The sequence below is a fragment of the Botryllus schlosseri genome, chromosome 1 (genome assembly GCF_051294905.1).
Source record: "Botryllus schlosseri isolate E-star chromosome 1, Bs_hap1, whole genome shotgun sequence".
NCBI classification, from domain to species: Eukaryota; Metazoa; Chordata; class Ascidiacea; order Stolidobranchia; family Styelidae; genus Botryllus; species Botryllus schlosseri.
Genome location: NC_137236.1, coordinates 41,382,447 through 41,410,144, shown reverse-complemented (window position 1 = coordinate 41,410,144; position 27,698 = coordinate 41,382,447). Strand labels below are relative to the sequence as shown.

The window sequence follows — 27,698 nt, the reverse complement described above, 5'->3', positions numbered from 1 at the left end:
ACGTATTTATAGACCTATACACGTAACAAATCGTATTTAATGTAATCTATAAGTTTAAAGCATAGAGACAAGAACGTGATTGATTGTTTTCTTAACCTAATGTATAATACTTCAACATAGCCGCTGAAGATAATCAAATGTCTGTGGCCAATCAAAGTTGTCAACAAGTTATTTGAACTCTGGCTGCATTTCGGCCGTGGAAACCCTTAGTAAAGACTGCAAGTGAACATCAGTTAGATTAGAACGTAGCTTTGCCTGGTTAATGTTCAGTTTACGTTCGAATAATAATAAACCTCCAACACTATGGGGAAGGGATTCCGATAACCGAATACTGTGCATGCATATTTTCTGTACCACCATCACTGACATTTATTATGTATTTTGGTTGGATGAAAATAAAGACTCTTTCCCTCTTTCGGTCGGGCTCGAATCCGCAACCGTTATTGGTGCTGCCGCTGTGGGTCACACTACTGTGCTATCTCGCCATCTGGAGGGGAAAGTATTATATCAATGTTGCGATTGCGATGGCGACTGGCAAACAAAAATATGGCGTCGCACTATACAAATCAAGAGGCTAGGGCGCTTCAAAGGCAATAAGTCATGAAAACCATAGCTTTCAAATATAGAAAACCATTGTATACCAAACGATGTTTAAGTCATGTCTACTACTCCGCAATGATGCGAATAACTGTATTTCTAAAAGAGGAATGTAACGGTGCGCCGCTGACGGGAACAGTCTTGCGGGACAGAACTTATTTTGAAAAGTAAGCCGCAATGTGTTATTTTGCTATACATCTCCCATGGGATCTTGCTTGAGAGATTAATGGCAATCCTCATCCGGATTGTAAACTTGCCATGTCGATTTTATCTGAACGTGACGAAAACCCGTTAGTTCGACCTATATGATAATACTGTAATCAAGGACAATTACCTTTTTTCACTCTGATCTTGCTTTGGGAAGGTGCTGTTGACGGAAGGGTTCCGCCCGTGTCGTATGTCGAAGAAGTAGCTGGACAAGGATATAGGTATTTAAGGGGTGTGAAAATGATATTACAAGTAAGAAAATACTAATAGTGATCCTAAATGCTCTGGTCTGTTAGGGTTGTTCAAAAAGAACTTTATTTTAAATTTTACTGGTTATTTGATAAAATTGTTAGGTTGCGTGAATAAAACGCCGTATATCGAATTTTACGTATTCCAACCACCGAAAGTGGAGCTCCAAGATTAAAAAAAAGTTTTTTTTTTTCAAATTTATTGGTTACCCTATGCAATTGTTGCGTTGTCTAAAAAAATGCATAAAAAATTTGGCTCAATTCCAATTCCAACCCGTAGAAGCGAAGGCATTGGAGCAGCATAGCTAAATGATAGAATTTGCCATGGTAGATAATCTATTTCTTCAAATCCAATAGCCTAACGGGTTGCATCGTTATGCATTGTTATGGTAGAGAACATGACAATTCCATGGGGCTACCAATAAAATTGAAAAAAATATAAAAGTTTTATTTTTTTAAACAGATCCATTTTTTACCCTCACAACTGCACTCCTACGAGTTGAAAGGGAGCTTAATTCGATGTGTAGCGACTTTTATTTAGAGGCAACCTAACACAATGTCACGAATAATTCTTTATTACATTGGTATCAGTAAGTATAATTAGTGTCAGTAAAATACGAAAAAATTTATGTTTGAACAACCCTAAATTGTCTGTAGAACAGTCGGTAACAACCGCATTAAATTCACGAGGAAATCTTCAAATTCGGAATAATATAGCTTGGCTTTGTAACCATGCTCAAGACAAGCGTAGAAGCGGTGCACTCTAGATGCAGTTACCTGATTTCGACTTTTTCATTATGTCGTACTTGCAGCAGACGCCGAATTGAGCTATCCACAACTGCTTCACGTCGTTTCGACGCAAACAGAACAGGGTGAAGATAGTAATACCCTGCAACAGATATCAGTACCATGAGTATTCACATGTGAACTGTGTATTCGCAGGAATAAGAGAAAAATGCTACTCATAACTCATTTGCAGGAGCTATTTCACGAGTTTCCTACGAAAATTTCACTCGTGAAAGTTATAAAAACTGACCCAAAACTATTTTTTACTTTTCGAAGTTCAAACTGTAAAAAGTATGTAGTTTTGCATAAAAACGGTTCAAGAGGAAGCGGAAGTAGTTGTCAAACATGACCACGTTAGTCAACAGTGATAATAATAGCAAAACCGATCTGGATTGCTCCAAAGAAGTAGAAATACTTCGTTATGGACCCCTCTGGAGTCGTGATGTACAAAACTGTGTACGTAACACATGACTCGCACGTATCTTAACTCTATGAATATACCTGGAATGCGTTTCCGATAGAGAATAGCCAGCTGAACGTTTCGTTTACGATCTCATCTTCGGAAAGCGTGAGGGGCACGGCGAACATCCAAGTCACGCCGAGCAAACTCGATATCAGAAACACACGGATCAGCTGATCCTTCAATACTGGGTCTTTAACGGCTTGGCTTCTCAAAAACTTGGATAGATATTTAAATTTCGGATTAATGAGAATTACAACAAGAATCAAACTCAGTTCATGTCAAGCCAGAGTTTATGGGAATGGCAAATGTCTGTACACCGAGCTCGGCTCGTTTTTCACGATAGGCCTACAGTTGACCATCTCCATTGGGTGTCCGTTTAGTGAGACAGCTTTTCCCGCCTAGACGCGCCACGCGCGAAAAATTTCAGTAATTCATGATTGAATCGGGCAATATGATCGGGAATTACATATATATTGCTATCAATTTTGATCCTCTCTCTGCTCACGTAATCAGATTTACCGGTAGAGCTGAGCGAGGTCTGTTTTAAAACGTAGGACCGCCCAATAATAACCGCTCACACATATCAAATGACGTGGTGAAACTATAGAAAGTTCTAGTAGTTTAATTATTAGGCTAATCAGAGCAAAATGGCGGTAATGTAATTCTAGTTTAATTTGTGAAATGTTTCTAAGCTCTAATTTTAATTCTAACCCAATCTATGGTTTTCCTGAAAATGCTACAGGTCAAATAGCGTCAAAAAGCGAATAGCCAAAGGGGCGTCTGGGGTGCGAAGCCCCCCAGAAGCTGGGTGTGAAACCAATGGTTCTAGGTAAGAGTGCAAATCCATGCATAAGTGCTACAGTTTTATCTAGGCTCCAAATCGCATATTCGGTGTCGTATGAAAGAAACTTGAACGAAAGTGGGCCGTGCTAAGGGTTAGCAGCTCAGGGATCATAATGAGAAAATCGGTTTAGCGTAAACTGACCAATTTGACCATAGATGTCGATACACTATGAATTAGGGTTGCATTTAAAACAAAAAGCAATTTAAAACAAGCATGTTTAAAACAAGGCCCTTGTTTAAAACATGTTGTTTTTTGTTTTTTGTTTGTTTGTTTTCTAGCCATGACGTCACGAATATTTAATTGTGACGTCACAGTGGATTGACATTGACAAGTGAAATCATAGGGTCAATATGGTCCATTCAACGAAAAGGGCTTCCGACCACTGTCATAAACAGACCAAAAATATCTTTAGCCAGGACTACATCGTTGTGCAGCGTTTCACGGTCGGCGTTCATCATCATCTGAACACCCAGCAATTCTTTACCAATGATCTATATCTACGTGCTAAAACTGTTTAACCGCCGATGATTTCGAGGGTTCCAGCCACCCCACATCGTATATGTCGACTATTTGGGGGGCAAATCGTCCGTAGGCTCATATTACATGGTTTTTCTGACATATTTACACAATTATGGCATAATTAGACAACGAAACAACAACAGAAACAGAAAGTCATTCGTTTAAAACACTGTTTAAAACATGTTTCAAACAAAGTGTTTTAAAACACCGGTTGTTTTAAATGCAACCCTGCTATATATAGTGAATATTAACCACCAACAACAATGAACTTGAACATCTCTCTATTAATTCGTACTGTATGCCACACTGTGTTACATGGTCCGTGTTTTACACGGCATATGTCTTACATGTGAGATCTGACCATTCAATACTTGAGAATGTGTGCTCCGGGTAGGTCTAAGGTTTTGGTTTCGGGTATAACACCACATGGGTCAAGCATTAAATACTGAACTGCCATTTTAAGCAGGCTAGTTTTATAACGTCAATATCGCAGTAAACAAAATGTTCATATTGACAAATTTGAATATGGAAGATGTCATAACAATGACATCTCACAGGAGATTTCACATGAGACGTTATACAGCCTACATGAGAAGTATGATTTGAGAATCTCATTTTACTTGTGCGACTTGTTGGCATGCGTACGATGGAATTGAATCTTACGTTCGGCCTTTTCCGATTGATCTTGTGCATGATTATTATGAACCCCACGAAATTGATTGCGAACATAATCCCAACAGGCACCAGAAACCCGAAATACAACGCATACGAGTGCAGCCAACAGAGCCTGTCACCCGCGTAAGATGATTTCCAGCACATTGGATCTGGAAAATACAGCATCCCCTGTCATGAAATCCTGTCAACCGGTTATTTTCTTTTACAACTATGGTAACACGATGGGCTTGACACCGAATTTAAAAGTGTTTCAAGCCTCTTACTAATAATTAATTGCGTTCAGCAGAGTGTCCAGAGGCTTATACGAAGTTTCTAATTGACACTTATATTGACGGTAACAATGCAGTAGACATATCATCCTGTTGGTATCGGCGATTTAATGAGGGGTGGTCAAAGTAGTCATGGCCGGTACTCAAGTATAGATGCAGAAGTAAAGTACAAAAGTCTTACACAAGTACAAGTAAAAGTAAAAGTATAGATAGTCACGCAGAGTTGGTCAGTAACGAGTTACTTCTACTTTCTCTGAGTACTCAAGTAGGTTTTGCCTGATTTTAAACTACTTTCCATTCTGCTAGCCTTCCGTTTTTTAGAAAGGAGCATGCATAAACGATCACTTTTTCTACTTAATTTGAGAGCGGTACGACATTCCGTCGACTTCTATTTGAGTATCAGCAATGGCTATACTTTGACTAACTTCGTTGTCAAGTGCAACTAAAAACGTGAGTGTTCTAGGTCTAATGTAGCCTCGAAATTCTGAAAACTGTTGGAAGTCGTCTAAAAAAACATAACCGCATAAGTTAGTAGAGCAAAACCTACTTGCCTACTTCGGAAAAGTGAAGGTGCTTCTCTGCTGAACACCATAGATGAGCATGGATTAGGATTAGGATTTGTGAAAGTTTGTCGGATTTGGATTGGATTAGGATTAGAGATTTTTTTCAGAATGGATTAGGATGAGGATTGGATTTATCGATTTTCTGGGGAATGACGTCAAACTTTAGTCAGATCAGTTATTGATGTACTTCACTATGGCCAATAAACATGAGAGGGGCAGCCCTATGCTAAGTCATCTTAAATTTAGAAGATATTTGGTTATGAAAGAAAAATTTCTAATTGCTTTCTTGCATTTATTAGCATTTTTTCTGAATTTCAAGTTAGAATCGGACTAGGATTAGACACGGATTTGAATATATAAAAGTTTTGGTTTGGATTTGAAATTTCGGATTTGAATTGGATTAAGACATTCCAAATTCCAAATTCCAAATTCCAAATCCGCTCATCTCTGCTGAACACCTCTGAATTTAATTCGAACAATTCGTGGATTCTATTTTCACTCCATGAATATATGTCTGACGCTTCCTCGTAATAGTGTAGCATAGAGTTGCCATTCTTCCTCTTTTAGGAGGATTTGTCCTCTTTTTTTACTTTTTTGAAAGTGTCCTCGGAGGACGCCTAAATGTGTTCTTTTTTGAGAATTTGTGTTGAGATATAGGAAATCAGTGGCCAAGTAACGGTCCGACGGGGTTTTCGGAACTCGAGCCAAAAAAATGACCTTTTTTTAGTCAACCAACGGATAATCTTACTGAAAGCCGATAATTCGGGATTTGAGCCGGAAAGATGACCTTGTTTTTTAGTCAACCGACCACGACGTTGAGACCATTTTTCAGGATTTTACTCCAGCATTCTAAGTCTGAAAATTTTGAAAAAGTGTGCTCATCAAACTATGTGATCTATAGATCAACCAAGGTAGACTACTGATACCCTCGCTATCCCTATAGCTATATATATTAGGGTTAACATATTCTGATATCGGGAATAGAGGACACTTTTCACAAGTCACAAAAGATGAAGTAGCATTGAATAATACGGGAAATCTGGAAATTTCACTGCTTCTATTGACGGGTTGACTAATAATAAAAAAGCTCATTTTCCGGCCCAACTCCTGAAATACCCTTCCCCACGTATTAACGGTAAAAGCTGGCCTTATTTTACATCTTTTTAGTCAACATTACCGCCGAAATCCGGATTTCACGTCTATAATGACATTTTTAGTTGTCTCTTTACGATCTCATGACTCTCAAAGCTATAAAGTGAGATGGATTGCGAAAAAGGAGGGTATGTGGGCGTCCTCGGAGGACAGTTTACATTTCTTGAGAAAACAGGACAAATCCTCCCAAAGGAGAACATATGTTAACCCTACTATATTGTCTCATAGAACTATCGTTTGTATTAGACTTTAAGAACAAAACAAATACGAACCGTTGTTCTTAGACGGAATCCAACCATCGACACCATCGCCGACAGTGAAAGCAATTACGAACGTAATGGCGGTGGTCGTCAGTGAAGCGGCATACACCAGAATACTGGCTTTAAACACAAACCGTCCGTGGATGTCCTCGAACACCCGAATGAATTTCCTTAAAATTTAATAGAAACGTTAGGAAACAAAATCCAACCGAGCATTGCCGTTATACACTCACACGGTACTATATTAACGTTACAAACACCCATATAAATGTGACTTGCTGGCATTTGATGGCATATCCACGTGATCGGCACGTCAGTAACCCAGCCATAGGGTCGTAATGACTCGAGTTGCAATTTTCGGGGACTTGACTTAACACGAGAGTCGTTTTCTTCAAAATGAAATATGCACTCGAGTCATTGCGCATGACGCGACCAAGTCACATGACTCAAGACATTCTATATGATATACGAATTAAGTCTCGCGTATCAGGACTGATGCTTGAACCATAGTCACAAAACTGTCTTTTTCTGTTTGAAAAAAAAACAAGTTAAGAGAAAGATAATTAGTATATTAGGAATGAGAGGCCATGGATATCACTAAAAAGATTAAAAAAGACTGAGTTAAACCTGACTTGAACTCGATAGTGAACACTGAACACTCAACACAATGACTTGGACTCGTATTCGAGTCTCAACAATATGACTCGTACTCGTCCCCTTGTACTTGGCTCGGTGGTATGACTCGACTTGACTGAAGTCAAAACTATAAAAGTAAGACTCTACTTGTGACTCGGAAGCGGAACCCTGAAACTTGGTTATAATGCTGAACCTAGATGATAACCAGTCATTAGCCTGCTTAACTAATTTTCCTCTACTTGATTACCAAATATTGATTTTGCACTGAAGCAAACCGTAACTCGAATAATCATGAAATTAAAGTACTTATTCTTCCCTACTATATTGTCAAGGATGAATTTGCTCATTATATATCGGAATAATTTAGACAAAATCCCGGCGTTTTTATTTAGCGAGAGTCATATTATTAAACTTTGTTGAGCTGGAAAGGACCTCGCGTCGCAACTACAAATTTGCTCCTTATTTAATTGTCCATGTAATTAGATACGCCATTGAATGCATTGACCATTCCCGGATGTAGTAGGCCTACAACAGATATCGATATTCAGCAGAAATACAAACGCGATGTTTTCTTCAGCATTCGCATTTCCCAGAAGCACACGGTATTGTGTTTTGGTTTCACAGGGTACTAAGTAAAGCACCAGCAACATGCCGTGAATGCCAAATTAAATAGACCGCGTGTCTCTTGGCGTAACTTGACCTTCGTCTGACGCCGGAAAAGGATGTAGGACCGAACCATAAGCGAAATTGAAACGATCAGTGACCTGACTATATTTAAGTTTTTGTGAGGGTTGCAAGGACTCGATTCGCGTTTTGTTGTGAGTCGAGTCGATATGAGTCTATTCGTGTATTGATTTGACTGGTGCTCTATGCCTATAGTCATGATTAGTCGACCAAGACTCGAGACTCAAACGGTCAAGACAGGCATTTCATCGTAACTTCGAATCATAGTAAAGTTACCACACTATTCTAATTTCGTCTATTAGAAGTTATACTAAAATAGGACCCTAAACTGTTAAGAGTGAGAAAATCACAGCATTACAAATGCGAGGCACTCGATGTCACCAAAGCACAGTTGCAAAAGAAATCGGTAGAACATGACCTGAGCTCGAAACTGAACAGTGAACACGTTGATTATGACTCAGAATCGAATCTCGACACTATGACTCGGACTCGACCGTCTGTTTCATAGCTTGGACTCGGACTTGACTCGGAGGGGAATTGGAAATGACTCGACTTGACTCGAGTAAAAACTATAGGAGTAATATTGACTTTTGACTCGGGACCTTGCGACTTGGTTACAATCCTGGGTATAGTCAACCACAAGCATGTATAACATAACCCTAACCTGTACATGACGTAAAATTCTGTGATCATCCACCCCCATGCTGAAAGGAACGAGAATTGCAGGACAGCAGTAACCACGAGACATGGAATGTAAGCGCGCGGTCTCTCCACTCCGGCCAGAAATGTCAGGTAACCGACCAGCAACGAGGAGCACAGGTGTAAATGGACCTGGTTCAACTTATTTTTTCGGAGAGACCTGAAAATATATCTGTTCTAAAAATCTAGAAAAGTGGGAGATGCGATATGTGTAATATTAGTAGCAGAGGTGGTCAGTAGCGAAATATTTCTACTTCTACTTCTACTTCGCACAGCTTTCGGAATTTTAGGCAAAACTAGGGCGAAAATATTTACTTTTTTACTTGCTTCGAAGTATGTACTTGTACTTGAGTGGAAATTTACAACGCTACTTCTACACCTCTACTTGAATGCCAACGATGGCTATTTTGGACACCTCTGATCAGTAATGAATGCTTTTACTTCTATAGCACAGTTTTCAGTTTTTTAGGCAAAATGGGCATAAAATACTTAATGATTCACTTTTTAGTCAAAATATAATGACTCCTAACATTTTTAGCTCGACTACAACAATTTTGATTCGGTAAAGTAGCATCATTCGGCTACAGAAATATGAAATCGACGGACCAATTAGCGTCAATAACATAGAAACGACTTACCTAAAATATAAGTATGTGAAAATCGTCAACAACAACCCAACGATTGACAAAGTGCATCCAATCTTCCCGACAATATGCAAGACGTAACTGTTTTGGACGTTGTTTGTTTTCTGAATCCAAATTTCACTTGTAGTCGCAGTATTATTTCTATCTTGCATACAATTCATGGTCATAATGAAAGTTTCTTACCACTAACACAGCAAAATTGGTCGCGTGATTACAACTACACGTGACATATTCCGGCGTGTCTCCGTATTGCGTTTCACAGCCGCTATATTTCCAATTCCCAGTTTCAACTTCGAGAAATGTACACCGCTGGGTGTTGTAACTGCATCCACTTGCACTCGCCTGTTGATAATCATTATAGTTAAAACTACGAAGCTCGAGGTTGATATTAAGTTTCATGTTACCGAAGATACCATGACTTCGTTTTTGCCGGATATCTGCTTGGAAAGCGGAAATGATATGCTGATGGGCTCCGGAAGGTTTTGTAGCGTTGTGTTTGTAATCTGGATGCTGAGTACCTGAACAATATATGAAGCTATCACGTATTAGCAACAGACTAATTAAAATAAACCCGAGTATTTTCGGCTGGTACTCGTCATGGATTATCGTCAGCAACAGCAACTACCAAACATTTATATGCCGACAGTTGTAATGAAGCAGTCGTAGTATGAAACACTTTGTAGCCAAAGGTAGCTGTACTCTCGAACTGGTCTAGCTGTAGTTTGGAAACATAGGCTAAGTGAGTTTACGATGTGCGGACTTTTCAATTCTGCTTAATCATATTGTATCAAAGTCTTGCGATGCTGCTTTGAAGGATGAATTACCTCACTCATCTCCGAATTCTCTTCGTCACTATTCGGGAAGAGTGTCGCGTCTTGATGCAGGATGAACACGGCATTTCGCGACCTATTTCTCTGTTTTCCGAGCGCGGACCAAGGCACACGAGCAGTAATGTTGCGTCTATTTCCTTTGGTAACGCTGGCTGGCGCGTCGGTAAATTCAACCGATGATAGGCCGTCGACTTTTTGAGCCTACAGTTCGATGACAATGCAAAATGGCTTGAAATGTATTCATCAGTGCGTTGTAAGGCTGACTTGTAATTACCGTACTACTGATTGCTTAGGGTTTGAGTTATATCAGTATCAGTTTATTAATAATTTCATCAGATCAAAACTCCACAGGATTGCGATACAATGAAATAATAGGAGGGTGTCGAAGCCCACCTGTTCCGAGACGCAAAGAAGAGGCATGCACACTGAATGAAGAGTAGGCTAATAGATGACAGTTTAAGGACAAGCGGTAAAAATGAGGTGGCGTGTGTCGAAAAGTGAAATCGATATTAGATTATGGTCTAGTAACTTAGAACGCTGATCATACCGACAATACGAACACCATAACGAAAAAGAATCAACAGCAATCTTGCTCAGTGAAAAGTTTGAATCAATGATTTATGAAACAGCGATACGGAAGTCCGTAGTTTTTTTAATTTTATTTCAACATCACGACGGTAGCTTTTGATTGGAGAGACCAATGTTTATCGTTAACCCAAGGACAGTGAGTCGTGTCTGCTACCAAGTGCTCAGGTATCATGTCAAAATGGTTATATACTCACCAGAAATTTCACCGACGATGACGTGATATCCAAAAGATTCTGTGTTAGCGCAATGTTGTCCGCAAAGATTCCCAAGGATCTGATCAGTTTTGTACTTTCGGCTTTCTCAAGTTGATCTCCCACAGTACGGTGCACAGCCTTGCGTAGATTATCCGTCGCCCATATGATATTGTACATTGCTAATTCTGAAACCTGAGATCAGATTTTCTTGATCATTTTCTCCCAAAATACCAATGAGAGGCAGACAATACCCTGCAACTTATACAAGCGGGTGTATGGAGTAGGGTATCGGATGGTCTGAGGTGTGCAGGCTTATGATCAGCTCTCCTGTTCGATAAGTGACAAACTTTCTAATTTAGCGGATGTCATCAATTTATTCAGCTCTTCAATTACAGACTTGCTTACCTTAGTTTCATCTTGTTTAACGTCCTGCGAAATGCTATAATAAAGATCGATAAATTTATCCACGTCGGCGGTGGTCGATTCCTTATATTTGGAAGATATAGTTCTGATAGTAGTCATGACGTCAGTGAGCGAATCTTCTGTGTACTGGCATGCATTTTCCTAACACGAAAAAGAATATGTATATATTCAACGATTTCGTCAATAAATTTAGCTTTTTCGTCACTGTTTCCATATTCAAGTACAAATCTTGTTTGTGGCCAGGAATGTGCTTCAAACTGTTACGTCATACGTTTCCAAATCCTAATTCGTAAATGATGCAATCAGTGCATTGCACATGATTAGCGGCTATCCTCACTCACAAACGACGTTATGTCAGGCAATGAAAGATGTGGCTGAAGGCCGAAATTTCCACAAGATTTGGAGCACTAAATATTAGTTTACTGAAGTCAGCCGTGAACCGGTCTTTTTTAGTTTATGGCGAGTACCGAGCACGTCTTCGTGTTTTAGGAATATAATTTGAGTCGGCATTATGAGAATAATCATGCAGTGAATATATACATGCGTCTGATGCGGACAAAACGGCAAGGCCTTTTTACCAAGTCACACAGAGCTAGTGACACAGCCTAATATTAGCGCATCCACTTAGCAACATGTGGTCACAATATAATTAACTGCTTTTAATTTAGAAATAGAATTGCACGCCGCAGAGCATAATCTAAGCTTTATCACGGCACTTCAACGTATTTTCTGCTTCACATTTGGCCCGACAGATAAAATAATTGGTCACCCCTAATCTAGACTATAATGTGATAGGAATCACGGCGAGTACATGTCGCTGATTGGGGAAATTGCATAAGCCTTGAGTGTGAGTTGTGCGATACTATATATAATTACCGTCGTCATCGCAGTTTTCTTTCGAGCGAACCCAATCCCCCGGATTGCTTTCACCGAAATTCCAAATTCGCAACCCTTCAATCGTATCGGTCTTTACCGTATCGGGCAAACAGATGTGAGGGGCTGTCACTGAATACATAAAATATTTACGAATGAGGCAATACAAAAAAATAGATTTTTTTTAGAAATAACTGATCTGGCTCTATCGATATGTTATCATTCCACGACTTCACTTTTCCTAAGGAATGAGATTTGCTTTTTACTATATCGGCCATTTATGTCATGGGGACAATTTTGATGATAGATGATGATGCATATATTTTCACCCAAAGGTGGTTAAAGTAAGTATCGTTGGTGCTCAAGTAGAAGTAAAAGCAACACCGTAAATTTCTACTTAACTACAAGTAGAACTAGCTATTTTAAGTAAGTAAAAACGTAAGTGTTCTAGGTCTGGTTTTGCCCAAAAACAGACATTAAAAACTCGTATCTTGACCAAACATCTAAGCCTATAGTCGGCGTGATGATATGATATCGCAGATGGACGAAGACGAACGTTCCTAACCGAAGAAATTCTCCGAAACAATAACCAACATTTTGCTCGGACTAATATGCAATAAATTCCCAGCATCAGCGTATTGCAACACCGGCCTATTCGAGGTGTGAGCAACAGCTTGAAACTCGTGCTCATTCAGCCGTTAGTTTCTAAATCATGCATGATTACTTACTGATTGATGACTTGATCGAGAGCGTGTATGCGCTACTAGTATCTGAGACGAATTAACTATAACTCGGAATTGAAGAGGGTAGTGAATACTAGTCCACCCTCAAGATCCCTGGACCACGACCTGACCTATCAATCTCTCCTTCCCTGACATGCCACCCCATTTTTGTCGCTTGCTTTTTCTATACTATCTTGTTTTACTTTCTATTCAGTGTGCAATGCCTCCTCTTAACATCGCCTAGGTCCAGGTGGGTGTCTGATTCCTAAGACTTCGACCAAGTCGTGTGGACACCTTCTTATCTTTTCATTGTATGGAAATTTTGTGGTGCGTATTGAACTAATAAAAATTACTAGTCCACCGAACTGAACCTAGTTTTGAATACTCAGTAACAGAGTCAGCAGAAATTCCCCACCATACGGTTTAATATACCATCATGAAATGATGGGATTTCAGTGCCACCTTCCTTTATGCAGAATTCCTTACCTATCTCTGGTGCGTCGATGGATATATTTCCTAAGCCATAATTATTGGATTTGACGGCCATGGCGTGAAAGCTTTGAATGTCTTTCTGAGAAAGTTCTCTGCCGTTCGCGGGCATGGTTTCGTACCAGACTACAACCGAGCCCTGGGTGATCTTCTTGACATTGACCGTGGTGGGCATTTCTCCGTACGCTCTTTTGACGATTTTAGTTATGTTATCGGCGATTCTTCGGAATTCTGTAGAGCTAGTGTTTGCGTACTCTTCTTTGTACGGTAATCCGAACTTTTGCTTCAAAAGCAAGCGCTCTGCAAATGGTAGTTTTATGAATAGATCTTACGCTTCATATCTAGCAGTATAGATAAGATAGCAGATGGCGTATACGTAAATTTAAACGATTGTAATACGATACTGTGTATGATAGCTCACGTAGGGAAACATCATCTATAAGTCAGTGCCGATGAAGCGAAATCGATGGGTTTCTAGGTTGATATCAAAGGATAAGTACGATAAAAATGTTGTATATACGGCCTATCCTCATAAATATAAACCCTGCTCTGAACCAATCATAGTCACTTACTTCCACATTGAAATGCACCATTTGAATCCACGAGTTCGAAGTATTCTGCCATGCAGCCACAATAATATCGTTCGGCAGAGTTGTAACATGTAGAAAAGGCCTGTCGACAAGGTGGCACGCAGGTCTTGATCACGTTACTGATTGTCGAGCTGATCGAGACTGGACTGCTGCCTTAAAATAATTTCGATTCAAGATGATGGATCAGGAATTCAGCGGAACTATCACCTGATGCAATGGGCCAGACTAAATCAGGTCCTAATGTATCAGCTGATAATTGCTTTCCTAGTCATTCGTTTCCAATGACTCTTATTTAAAGGAAGACTGCGCTCCAATTATGACGCGGTCTCAAATGAAAGATAAAATCGGAAAAAAGTTGGCCGCAGCCATTTTCTTCAGAAATCCACCCTAATGGAACTGCAGCTAAAAGAAAACTCTAACCATCCCCATTCTACGCCAGTTGAATAAATAAAGTTCTACGGTTGCGCGGCTGCGCGTCCAGAGATGAACATGGATTAGGATTCGGACTTGGAAAAACCGGATTTGTGAAATTTTGTGGGATTAGGATTGGATTAGGATTTCAGATTTTTTTTTATTGATTGGGATTAGGATTGCATTTACCGATTCAGTATCAGTTTATCAATATTTTCATCATTTTCGGAAAGATGGCGAATGGCGAATGCCGACAAAGTTTTTCGTCCTATGAAAGGTACCTCGTGTCCTTTGGCACTCATTATGCGATTTTTTTTACAGAATCATAGGCATAAGATGTAGGCTTTCTAAGAGGAATTCTAAGTTTGTCGGATTAGGATTAGGATTGAAATATATAAATTTTCTCGATTAGGACTAGGATTAGGATTTGAACTTTCGGATTTGGATTGGATTAGGACATGGAAATTTCCAATCAGCTCATCTCTGTGCGCGTCTCCGCTGCTTGATCCGTTGCGAAATTGCTGGCACGATGCCATTGCTTGCACTTGCTCGACCCAGTTTCTCGACGCGACCTCCATAATCTACTCCCACCGTTTCTTTAGGTAGTGCGTGGAAAAGATATGATACGTCACTTACTGATGATGCAACAGCACGGACTCGCATTGCACCTTGAATAGGAAAATATCATGCCAACGATTTCGCAACAGGTTAAGCAGCGGCGACTCGCAGCCGCGAAACCATAGAAATATTTGGATCTCTAAAGAAAATGGCTACGGCCAATTTTTTTTTCCCGATTTCATCTTTCATTCGAGACCACATCATATTTAGAGCGAAGCGCCCCTTTAAAATGCTGCTGTTGATAAATGAGTTCTTTAATTGCGATTCATAATGTATGCTGGGATTTCAGTTAGTAAAATCCTATGAAACTGCAGTTTTGTATATACGGGACTGCGGGTAAGAGAACACAAATTCCACTTTTCAATGGCGAGAAACTGCTAATTTGACTCTAGCTTTGGTAGTCGCTGCAAAATCTGATAAATAATTTTTTCTAGCTGCCGGTATATATATATTTATTATGCATACTTTGACTGCTGGTACTCATGGTCTCGGTTCTGTCCGTGGGGGTGGTTGTGGTCCTGCTAGTTGGCTTGATTGGGGTAGGCCTAGTAGTTGTGATGGTTGTGGTCGAAGTCAGTTCGAGTGTCGCTGCATCATCTTCATCGTCAACCATATCTGCGGATGTGGGATATAAGTCTTCCGTAAACAGCTCAGAATTCGTTATCGGTGCTTCTGTGGTGGTATGAGTTATAATGGACTTATTTTGAAGTGTGCGGGGCGGCAAAAGTACACCACTATCTTTGACGCCGTCTTCAACAGTCCCATCGGGTAAAGGTGCCAGTGTGTCGCAACCCTCAATACAATTGGCAACGGCGGAAGAGGTACTTGGGATCAGGCAAATAACAGCAAAGGCTCCAAACAACAAGTCCATGCCAGTCGTATTTCACCGCTCCAACTGATTACCTCTATCGTTCTGTAATTTATTAGAGTGACATATGTCAACATTCAGCTTTATGCGAGCCGGCGCTGAATACAGCAATGCAACAATTATTCACAATAATATTTCCGTAGGTGGTGGCTCTTGCGGTTCCGAACCTGTTATTTAACTTCTATTCGTCCGAATCCTAATCGAGTAATAATTCTAATTATTCGTGTCGAATAGTGATAGATAATTTGTTCGAGCACTGAAATTGTACGATTCGTGACACTAAAAACTGTTAAATCAATGAGAATTATAGTTTCAACAGTATTGTCGACGGTTGATGACTGTAGGCCGTACATGACAGCATATAAAGCCCCTAGTAATATGAGTTACGCAGCTTAGTGAAGATGACATTTCAGTGAAGTAGTGATCAACACAGGGTTGTAATGACTCGAGTCACGATTTTTTGGTGACTCGTCTTGACTCGAGTCATTTTTTTCAAATGCGTAAAATGGCTCGACTCGAGTCCATTTGTGTACTGACTCGGCTTGTACTAGTGTCAATGTGCATGACTCGAACCAAGTCACATGACTCGAGACTAGTACGGCCAAGACAGACATTTCATTGTGACTTCGAAGAATTGTAAAGTCACCACATTATTGGTATTTCGTCTATCAGTCCTGATACTTCGAAATAGCACCAGAAACTGTTAGGACCGACGAAAATTACAGTATTATGAATGCGAGTCATTATATCACTCGAGTTGAAAAACGTGGTTTAAACCGGATTGAACTCAAAACTGAACAATGAGCACAATGACGTGGACTCGGACTCGAGTCACGATACTATGACTTGACTCGACTCGACTCTCTACTCACTGACTTGGACTCGGACTTGACTCGGTGATGAATTGAAAATGACTCAACTTGTGTCGATTCAGAACTAAAAAAGTGAGATTGACCTGTGACTCGGAACCTTGTGACTTATTGGTTGCAACTCTGGATCAACCCATAGCATTGAAGTAGTAATCATCCCAGATCATTATCATAGAGTGCAATGAAATAGGTATGGGCGAAAAATATCAAATGATCTTTAATGTATTGTAGAACTGGCTGTATAATATTTTCGGGGACATAAAAGGTATATATTTCAACTATCCACATCAATCATACTGGTGTGACGTCATCATGAGCGAAACTCGAATACCCGACTCGACTTGAAGCCCAATACCCGATTCCGATTGCCCAGCCCGTGTCGATATCAGAAAACTAGCAAAGATCGACTAAAATGACATTGCTATTCTTGGTTTTAAATCTGAGCTTCCTATTGAAGTCAAGTCTAATACGAATGTACTACATAAAGTGATTGATGGTGCGTTATTATGGTCACAAAATGCTCATGTTCTCCAAGTCCCGAGTTAACAAAGGGCCTAAAAGGCCATTGATGTACACAGCAGTGGTTCTTGACGTTTTTTCGTGCAGCGTCTCTTTTCAAAAATTGCGTAGGTCTGGCGTCCCACCTTATTTTAAGGTTTGTAGTAAAAAATGAGTAAAAGGTCGAAGTAAAAGGTCGGTCTTTTCGAGTTAGGACTTTACACGATTGGAAATATTTAGCGCTTCAATCGCACCCGAGGACCACTCGAAAAATTATCGTTATAATAATTGCAATATGTGCTATATTAAGCATCAAATCAAGGTTGTTATAGCAACCATCTGGTACATGCTCCTACCATCTGATCCGAGTCCGATGTAGCCTACACATCCCGAATTCACCTCTGCGATTGGCAATACACGGCGAAGTTCATTGCATAGGGTTTTGTTTTATTGCTTCGTGTAACTTAAATCAACTGAGAAAGTGGTAGAGATCGTAGCGCACATTGAATTTAGTGCTGCACGCAGTTATTAACTTTAACATGAATGTATTCCAAACAAAGCAACCCATATTATTTATCGTTAATGTGAGGTTGTGGATCACAACTCTGTACGGTATCATTTTTTACGATACGATGAATAAATATTCTGAAGATTTAATTTTGTAGCTCTCAGATAGAAGTGCATTCGGTTAATCATTTTTGCCAAGAATCTTCAAAGCTTTTTAGATGCACAAAGGGCTCTTACTCTCAGAAGTGGTACAGCAACTCTCTCTTTGATTTCGACACGCTCTGCGCCGCAGGATAAAACACTCAGATCGAAGCATTTTGAGGAATATAACCCGAGATAGCGTGGCGGAAGTGTTTTAACGGGAAATAGGCGATCTAAGAGTACGCACAATTCATTTTGCATGAATTATAATGAACCGTTGCTTATTGGAAACATGTTGCAGACATTCTGGGTGTATATTTCGCGCAGAGCGCGACGAAAAGTTTAAAGATTTGACAGATTTTTTTCCAATGGTAATTTTCAATGAAAATTGAGGAATATATAAAACTATTGTTCTACTATAAAATAATATGTCCTTATAGTACATTTTCGTCAGCACCCCGATACCGCCCCCTCAGACCAGCGCCCCCCGATATCACCCCTGAGCGTTTCCGTCCCCTTCAACATTCAAATCGCCCCCCGGGGGGTGGAGCCCAGGTTGAGAAACACTTATATTCAGGTTCTTTACCTTTACTAGAAAATAGCGCTATCGACGTGAAATGGCAGGTAATTATCTATGCTAACCTTTTCGGTATTTCATGTAGGCCTACTTACTAAATTCGACTCTAAATTATAGTCGCCAACCGTAATCGCTATGCGCACAGTTTCCTAGTATCAGAAGAAAGCAACATTATCACGCGTGCTCTATAGTCTGCGCAATAAGTACCTCGTTTCCCTGATCTCTGGTACCCTGATCCCTGAACTCTTTCCAGTAAATCCAGTAAATCTATCCAGTAATCCAGTAATCTATCCAGTAAATCTATGATCCCAAACCACGGGTGTAGATTACGCGTGTCGGAAGAATAGCGCTGTTAAACTTCATCATAACACTGATTACGTTGCTACTTCCGATGTGTCAGCGCGTGGTACCTTATACTTTCGTATGGGCAAAGTAACATCCAAAGCAATATTGTCACGAACTCCCGAGCCTATCGTAACCGAAGGTTGAGTCATATCATTTTCACATACTGTGCGGACTAGCAAGCGTATATCATTAGAAAATTCGATGACTCTTTTGCGAGTCGTCAAATACTAATTATCACTTCACGCTCGAAAATCTGGGCTGCACATCATCCAATTATCGTGATCAATAACTTAGGCCATATCAAACGCCGAATATTGCAATCTGCATGTCCCACATACCCAGAGTCGAAACGGTGCTTCGTCAGCGTCCCCTCCCCCCAAAAACGTTGGTCTTGCCCCACCCCCATAGGGTCTTAAACCAAACTTCTAGGGGGCGTATCCCCTTCACGACGGGCCTTTTAACCACCACCAGATCTGGCACATTTTACTGCACAAGGGATTCTGTGTAGGCTATATGTATTAGTAGTCGCACGTAGCGCGGAAACCGACCACATTCGTGATTGCATTTTGTCTATAATATTGGTAATTGCGTATAGTGCTTTTAATTTTTCATCTTCTCCCAATCTACGTGATTAGATTTATTGGTAGTGCTGAGGGAGGTTGGTGACTTCAGAGAGGTTTTATTTGGTAGCACACTTCGTAAAGTCGCATGTTAGCTGAAGCTTTACAGATTTTCCAGTTTCAAATTTTTCACCGTCGACTGGAGCAGCATTTTTGTCGACCTATTATGAAGTTTGCAGTAGCGTGTGATAACTACAGTGCACGTAACAAGAGAGAGAGAGAGAGAGAGAGAGAGTCTTTATTTTCATCGAACCAAAATACATAACAAACGGCAGTGATGGTGGTACAGAAAATATGCGTGCACAGTATTCGGTATTAGATAGGAATGATCGATAAGACCGTGAAGGTCATCTAGTCTGATCACACCAGCATCAAACAGGTACACTTGACTCTGAACAGTCTGGCTGTAAAGAAATGTTTAGTTAAAGGAAAATAGAAAAAAACTTAAACAATGGTGGCAAATGATCAATGAAGCAATGTCTGGGCGAGGTAGGGCAACAGTGTTAGTGTAACGACAAGAGGTGATAAAGTAGGGCTTTTTTGAATCTATTATAAGGCAATTCACGGATATGTGGTGGTAATGCATTCCAGATGATAGGTCCCGAGTAGTCGATAGATCTCTTAGTTAGGTTGCTATTGGGTGGGGGTAAGTAGATGTTTCCTTTAGACGAGGATCTCGTGAAGAGTCCGGATATGTATTTGCTTATTATCACAGCGTGGAATTACTATATCACGTCATCTTTGCTCGGGAATCGTTAACTCGATATACAAGTTGTCTACGTGTAAAACGGAATGTTACAAACCACATGTAGTCTCATTCTTCGAGCCAATTATAATTATAGAATCGTCTGACGTATGTTTCTTGGCACAGCGCCTAATGTGTTGTTGTGGTAGTAGCACGCTGGTAGCTTCGGAAGGCTCGGTGTGCTGTATGAGCCGTAAAGTTACGATTTTGATTACTTGAAACGGTGAAGGGCTCACACAATTGCACCTTCTCTATAATTAATGTTGATGCGCTTGCGCATACTGCATGCACGTCTCCCCAGTTATTCTTCATCATTTAGAATACAACAACAATATGGTCTGCAACCGGCTTGTTGAGTACCGGTATCGATACATGATAGCCTAGTCATCGTGCCGTCAAATCTGTGTGATTGGGTCGCAGCATCACTTGTAGAAGTAGCTGTGAGAGACGCACAAGCGCACACATTTTCACTCGAAGACTTTGTGTTATACCCGATTTTATTTCGCAGCAAGCTCTTGCAGCACCAGCTAGACCAGTGGTTCTCAACCGGGGGGGGGGGGGGTCCGCGAAGCATTTTCAAGGGGTCCGCGAAGCCTAAAAATAGTGGATAACCTAATTTGTATTCTTTTAATTCGAAAAATCACGACGCAGTTTGGCTTCATTACAAGTAAAACTCCAGAGCTCACGTTAACAGAATGGCCATCTGAGATGAAATATCCTACTGTGTAGACTCATTTTACATGCTAAATGGCCAATAGCCTAATGATACACACATTTTGCTGTTTAGAAATGTTTTGTTGCGGATTGTGGAAAAACAGTTGGATGAGTAAGGTCAATCACGGTTATAACGGACGTTTTGGTCGTTGCCTAGCTCAAACGATAGTTCGTTATATTTACTTGATTAGAGTTTTGGCTGTAACACTTTAGGCTTGTCGAGTAGCTTGCCAACTCGAATTGAGACTACCACCTCACTTTCTTTGCTTCCTACAATCCGAGCCTACCCCTGAGACCCGGTCAAATGTAACTCAACAAATTACAGAATAGGATAACAAATTTACTACATAGAAAGATCACGTCAACGTCAAGGTAATAGTCACAATAGCGGTTAACAACAGTTAACTCTCTAGGCTCTAAACTTACAATCTAAACAAAATACAATCACCTGAATGATGGCCTAAAACTTATACAATACTTACACAATACAAATAATGCCCTATGGTACATTATATCCCCAAATTTAGCCTAACTTCAATCACTGATCCAATAATATTACAAGCAACAAAGCGACTAAACTTCAACAAGTGACTATCAAGACACGAGGGGAAAATCCAACCAGAGAGGGCACTACTGAGCTGTGAGGCTCACAATCACTTGACCATTTCTCGTGTTACATTCCCCCCCACAGATGTAGGAATTACGAGAATACATCGACTTAACCTAATAGCACGAGATATTATCAAGCCAAAGAAAAGTAATTCAAATTACCAATCAACTCATGCCACAATGTCACTATCAATATAGGTCAAATGTTCTTCAAAAGGTTGGTGAGACTTCAGTAAATCTCTCAAATATATCAACAGTCTTCAAGTAACATTTTCGAACAACCATCTGTTTACTGGCTGTACAATCAACCAAGTACGAACGAAAAACTGGAACTCCATGAGGAAAGGTTCCACTCTTCTTCTTTGGGAGACATCGGAGTTCGATCCACATCGCACAATGGCATTCACCAGACACTCAATCTTCTTCAAGGTCTCCAAAGCTGTTTCGGTTTGCACCTCCTTATAAAAGAAGGATAATGACAATATGTCAGTGCCAATCCAAATGGCAGCCAACTCCAACATTGATTTGTCCATGCTACCAAACAGAGCAAGCTCTTGAAGACAAGCCCCATTATAAAGAGATGCTTCTTCATCAAACTCAATGCTGTCAGAATACCCTTGTGGATCCTTCAACAATTGCGATTGGAAATTAGCACTCACATCGCGAATCCCATCGTCACCAGTTATGGAACGAGAGCATGCTTCAATCTTTGAATCCAATGCGCAATCCATTGACACCTGTGTCATCAACTTTTCAATATTGGCATCAAGAGAATATCGTTTCTCAAATGTGAATTGATCTCCTGTCACTTCTCTCTGCACAAATTGCACAGGCATCTTTGCTACCTGACCATTACCAGTTGGATCAGGATGGCTTGACTTGTGAAGTATTGATACTTCATCATGCGCATTAGGTGATTCGGTTTCACCTTCAAACTTTGCATCACGTGAACAACTTGAGTGTTCACACAACAATGTATGTTCCGGAATATAATCATCAACTCTGTTCACATGGAGAACGTCTTCCGGAATACATTTCAGCGCCTTTCCAATATCAGGAAATTTACAAGACCTAGCACTGTCAAATTTAACCATTGTGGTTTGAGAACATTCTGTGTCACAGTCCTCAACGTTGTCATAGTTTCCTTTCAAAATACCAAGGTCCTGAACACAAGTATTTGCATTGATGCAATCTTCAATTGGGTGTGGCACATTGACAGGATCGATGATAACATCGACTTCAGTGGAATTGAATACTACAGCTTCAGAATTACTTGGACATTCCACATCCTGACCTTTCACATCAGATTTGTCTTTGCTTGTCCCATTGACAAATACTTGTGCAGTGTTGCCAAGGTCTTTCACAGCAAGTCCAACGAGGGCAGGAGAAACTGGATTCTCTGTATTTACACTGCTTTGCTTCAGAGCAGTACCTTGACAAACAGCCATTTCTTCAGTATTCTTCTGCGAGTATGAATGTAGCTTGTGCACGTTAGCTGAGGATTTCCAAATACTTGCTTCAACGCAAGCAAGTTCAAAGTCTTGCTTCAATCGTAATCGTGACGTTTTACGTTCAATCATTAATTTCTCATCTTCCAAAACTTCGCGATTGAACTGATAAGCTAATTTCAAATGAGCCATTTTCTTTTGGATGATTGCTTCTTTTCTCTTCACATTTACACTATCATGTATGCTTGCAGAATATGCATTTCCCAATCGCCGAGACATATGACGACTGCTTCCAACATAATGCGAACGAGTATGTTTCCATCTTTCTTGCATGCATCTCTCCAACTTACTTTGGAATTCATGATAAAATCTCACTTGTTTATCATGATCTTTATGACATGCAATCTTTTCTAGATCATCTTCGACTCCGAGGAGATATAAACTCCAGAGTGTAGAATATTCTTGAAACATACACCGTAGATCACTTTGATGTCTCAGAAGATTGATGTTTACGTCTCGGGTCAATATTTCGTGTTCAATGCTTTCATATCTTCTATGCAGTCCGGCCAACTTCTGAATCAATTCTTCTTCAGACACACACTTAATTCTTGCCATGGTCATTGTTGTTTTTCATCAGTTACGAATTGGAGAGACGTTGGAAACCTCAGTTGCACATTACCGTTTTGACTGGCGTGAACTATAACTAATTTACTTATTACATATGGTGGGCCAATTAACAACTCCTGAACTTGCTTCCACTTTCAATTACAACTAGGACAATTTCATGTATGGAGGACACTAGCCTCATATGAGAACCTATATCTCATTCAAATGCAAAATACTTGTGCTGAGAACCCTTGGCTTAGCAGTCAAATTTTCTATTGGGAACACCAGCCTCAATAGTCTTACGAATTTGTATCAACTGCTACTAAAGCTGATTCTAACAATCAATTCAATGTCAGCTCTTCCAATACAATACTTCTACTAACAGTTGTCAAACGGTACAATACCGGTACTCCACTTACAGCAATTGATATTCAACAATGGCCAAGTCTATACAATAGACTTGGATATATCAAACCGTGGACGACCGTTTCTACCAAAAATTGCCGTTTTGATAGTCTTCAAATAACTTCTGAGATTGTTGTTAACTTAAATATAACGGACGTTTTGGTCGTTGCCTAGCTCAAACGATAGTTCGTTATATTTACTTGATTAGAGTTTTGGCTGTAACACTTTAGGCTTGTCGAGTAGCTTGCCAACTCGAATTGAGACTACCACCTCACTTTCTTTGCTTCCTACAATCCGAGCCTACCCCTGAGACCCGGTCAAATGTAACTCAACAAATTACAGAATAGGATAACAAATTTACTACATAGAAAGATCACGTCAACGTCAAGGTAATAGTCACAATAGCGGTTAACAACAGTTAACTCTCTAGGCTCTAAACTTACAATCTAAACAAAATACAATCACCTGAATGATGGCCTAAAACTTATACAATACTTACACAATACAAATAATGCCCTATGGTACATTATATCCCCAAATTTAGCCTAACTTCAATCACTGATCCAATAATATTACAAGCAACAAAGCGACTAAACTTCAACAAGTGACTATCAAGACACGAGGGGAAAATCCAACCAGAGAGGGCACTACTGAGCTGTGAGGCTCACAATCACTTGACCATTTCTCGTGTTACAACGGTGACTTCGGAATGTTTACAAAAATCCATTTTCTCCTGTGATATGCATAACCATTTTCCACAATAACTTCTAGATAAGCTGCTAGAGAAATGACCAGGCTTGACGTTATATGTTCAGTAAAAAAATTGTTTGGAAATTTTTGTGTCATATTTGTTACGATCATATACCCAAATGCGTCTTCGGAAGCGTTGACCGTTATTATGACATTCGCCTCCATCTGTATTTGTAGAAATGGATTTTCGGCACTCCTGTACATCAAATCGAAGGCGCGGATTTTCAAGACACGACCAGTCGACCACGTATTCCAAGAAATGCAGTTGCAGAATTCGCTTTGAAATAATAGAAGTCAACCCGAGTTCTACATGAATAGATGTTTGTTGCTGTTTATCACTAAGCCTACAGTTATTCTTTGCACAAGACAGACATAACGATTGCACGATAATTGAGCTAAATTTGAAGTAAAACTTCGTTGGGGTCCGTGACGGTCCTAAAGGGGTCCGCGGAGACAAAAAGCTTGAGAACCTCTGAGCTAGACCATATTGCTTCATCTATACCAGTGTTTCTCAAACTTTCCAGATCGCTTACCACTTTTATTTTTTATACTATGCTGCGTACAACCTGTCTCCTCGATGGCTTCGTTTACTCAAATGCACCGGTAATTATTAATTATTGGTGCAATTATACATATGTCGTAGTTGACCAATCTCACCAGTTACTCCATTTGCCCATTGTTGTGAATCTTCTGTGACGCAACCATACTAACGTGAATTATTATTGCACAACTCAAGAAATTCTTACATCGCGTATTTACAGAGGTTTCCGCTACTGCAAAGGACAGCAAATTGCAGACGGAACACAATTTCGTAAAATCCATATTCTTCGGGTACCACTAAAAATGCTCTCCCGTACGACATCTTCAGAACTACCTATCTGTATATTACTATGTCTTCTTTCGAAAGCACCTTCACTCACGCGTCGCCAAGCTGCACCACAAGAGAATCGATCAACGTAACTACTATATGAATTAGCTTCCAAATCCATACTTCGATTCCATATATATACAAGTGACACGAGCTTACCGCACACGGAGAGGAAAATGAAATCATGTTTTTGGGAGAAACGTTTGACTATAGATAACCAACCTAGTTATCTATAGTTTGACTACTACGAAATTCGAGCATGACAAGGCATAAATTGAGCTAAACTCAAGCACATACTGACTCGCTTAAGTCCGTCGACGAATTGACTTTTAAACCCGACTTAGGCTACAAGTCATTTAGTGGTCTTAAGCCCGGTTTAAATTAACCCAAAACTTTTTGAAAAAAAGTTAATTTCTCAACGAAAAGTATAGCTTCGATAGTATTTTCCGTCGTAGAAGCTTTGAAACCTCGATTCGTCGTATCGCAGTAAACGAAATATGTCGTACAAAGCTACCCACGTTAGTGGAAATTCCATTTTTGTGAAGTCGTGATTAGCCCACAGCATTGTCGCAAAGTTCAATTAAATTTGCGTGATCAAAAGAATACTGCATCATATCCAACGTAATGTTGACCTGACATTATATGCTTTGTGATGACATGAAAGGTAGGCCTATATATTCGATTCCACGATTTTTATACTGGTATGACGTCATCGTGAGTGATACGTGAACACTCGACTCGAAGCGAAGCCAAATAATCGATTCATAATCGAATCACTCAGATACTGAAATTTGCCCAGCAGTAGTCAAGTTGTAGGCTATAAAAAAAGGCATTTTTTAATGTCTTGGCAATCATATATAATTTCCCGGTCGACACCCTCATTTGATTTATTCCCTCAATCATTTTACACCTGGGGTGGCTAGATAGCGTAATAGTATAATCCATAGCTGCAACACCAATGGGTTGCGGGTCCGGGTCCGACCGAGGGCGACTTCGTACTTCCTACCGAAGTGTTGGAGGTTTATCTGGGCTCCGCCTCGCCGTCTCATCTACGTAAGCGGTGTCTTACTAAAAGCCTAGAAGTGGGCCGTGCTACAAGTCGGCAGAAACAAAAAATAAGGAATATCGGCCTGGTGTAAATGACAAAATGGACCACAGTAGTCGACAAACACCGTGAATTCCACAAACAACATTCTATACATCAGGGGTGTCAAACTCGACTTGCGTCGCAGGCCGGACCAAAATGTCACCTGAATATACATGCCAATGTATTCCAATGAATAATTTATTATGGGGTTACCATATTTTGGAAATCCGAAAAGAGGACACTTTTTGAAAATTTTGAGACCTAGAATGCTGGAGTAAAATCGGAAAAAGTGGTGAATTTTCCCCGATTTTGTCGTTGGTTACCTTTCCGACTCAAATCCCGGAATAACGCATTTCTATGAGATTTTCCGTTGGTTGACTGTCCCGAGTCCCGATAGCCCGCCGGACCGTCCCTTGAGCGCTGATTTACACTATATCTCAGTCCAATTTCCGCGTACATTTGACAAAAACTTCAAAAAGAGGAAAAATTCTCAAAAAATAGGTCATTAAGGCGTCCTCCGAGGACACTTTCAAAAAAGTCAAAAAAATAGGACGTATGGTAACCCTATACTCTATTATCAAGCCTATATTAGTATATTACATTACATTACGGACCATTGAGTTTCAATTCTACCAACACCTTTATCTGCAGAGAACCGATCGAATTGCCAAAAGAAATACGGTGACAGGGCATTTGAATACCCTTATATATTATTAAATCGCGATTCGCATTTCACTGGAGGCCGGGGAGCTTTTGAGTCAGAAATGAAGCAGCAATGCGACGGCAGATATTTGCTGCATACATCTGTGCAATTATTGTATTCATCTATGTGTCCTTCACAAAACGGTTCCGTAATATTGGCGTTTTTCTCTTCTGGGAATAACTTGTTTTCGGTCCATTTGTCGATAACACTGTGAACTCAGTGCGTGCATTTTTTTCCTTCTCGGAATTGGGTGTAAATGTCAGCGACTTGCTCCTAATAGCGACTAGAGTGAAAACACAAGGCCACTGTCGGATGGTGAAAATGTGGCCTATGAACAATGAGCATAGTTGACAT

At 40.1% G+C, this 27,698-nt stretch overlaps 3 protein-coding genes across 3 annotated transcripts in view; 1 reads left to right on the top strand and 2 right to left on the bottom strand.

Moving 5' to 3' along the window:
* Window positions 1-27,698, top strand: part of LOC145449995 (placenta-specific gene 8 protein-like) — a 152,732-nt gene that overhangs the window by 21,393 nt on the left and 103,641 nt on the right. The window lies entirely within an intron of this gene.
* The window catches only part of LOC145441779 (uncharacterized), a 97,244-nt gene that overhangs the window by 17,890 nt on the left and 51,656 nt on the right, over window positions 1-27,698 (bottom strand). The gene's annotated exons all lie outside the window — the stretch shown is intronic.
* On the bottom strand, window positions 294-16,128 carry LOC145438204 (uncharacterized). The gene is made up of 18 exons (XM_080315594.1): window positions 15,450-16,128; window positions 13,938-14,108; window positions 13,363-13,665; window positions 12,145-12,286; window positions 11,487-11,538; window positions 11,264-11,422; window positions 10,859-11,050; window positions 10,071-10,277; window positions 9,651-9,764; window positions 9,430-9,588; window positions 9,241-9,350; window positions 8,568-8,762; window positions 6,596-6,753; window positions 4,109-4,488; window positions 2,340-2,516; window positions 1,830-1,941; window positions 932-1,009; window positions 294-868 (listed from the first exon to the last, which is right to left on the bottom strand). Exons 1-18 carry the CDS (start codon window positions 15,853-15,855, stop codon window positions 834-836), a joined length of 3,150 nt encoding a protein of 1,049 aa, XP_080171720.1. The 5' UTR covers window positions 15,856-16,128; the 3' UTR covers window positions 294-833.

Excerpts from the sequence above, each read along its gene's own strand:
- LOC145438204 (XM_080315594.1), bottom strand. The coding sequence starts at position 15,855 with ATGGACTTGTTGTTTGGAGCCTTTGCTGTTATTTGCCTGATCCCAAGT. Across the intron at positions 12,287-13,362 it reads CATCGACGCACCAGAGATAG|TGACAGCCCCTCACATCTGT; the intron begins GTAAGGAATTCT and ends TTATGTATTCAG. Across the intron at positions 8,763-9,240 it reads TTCACATACTTATATTTTAG|GTCTCTCCGAAAAAATAAGT; the intron begins GTAAGTCGTTTC and ends ATATATTTTCAG.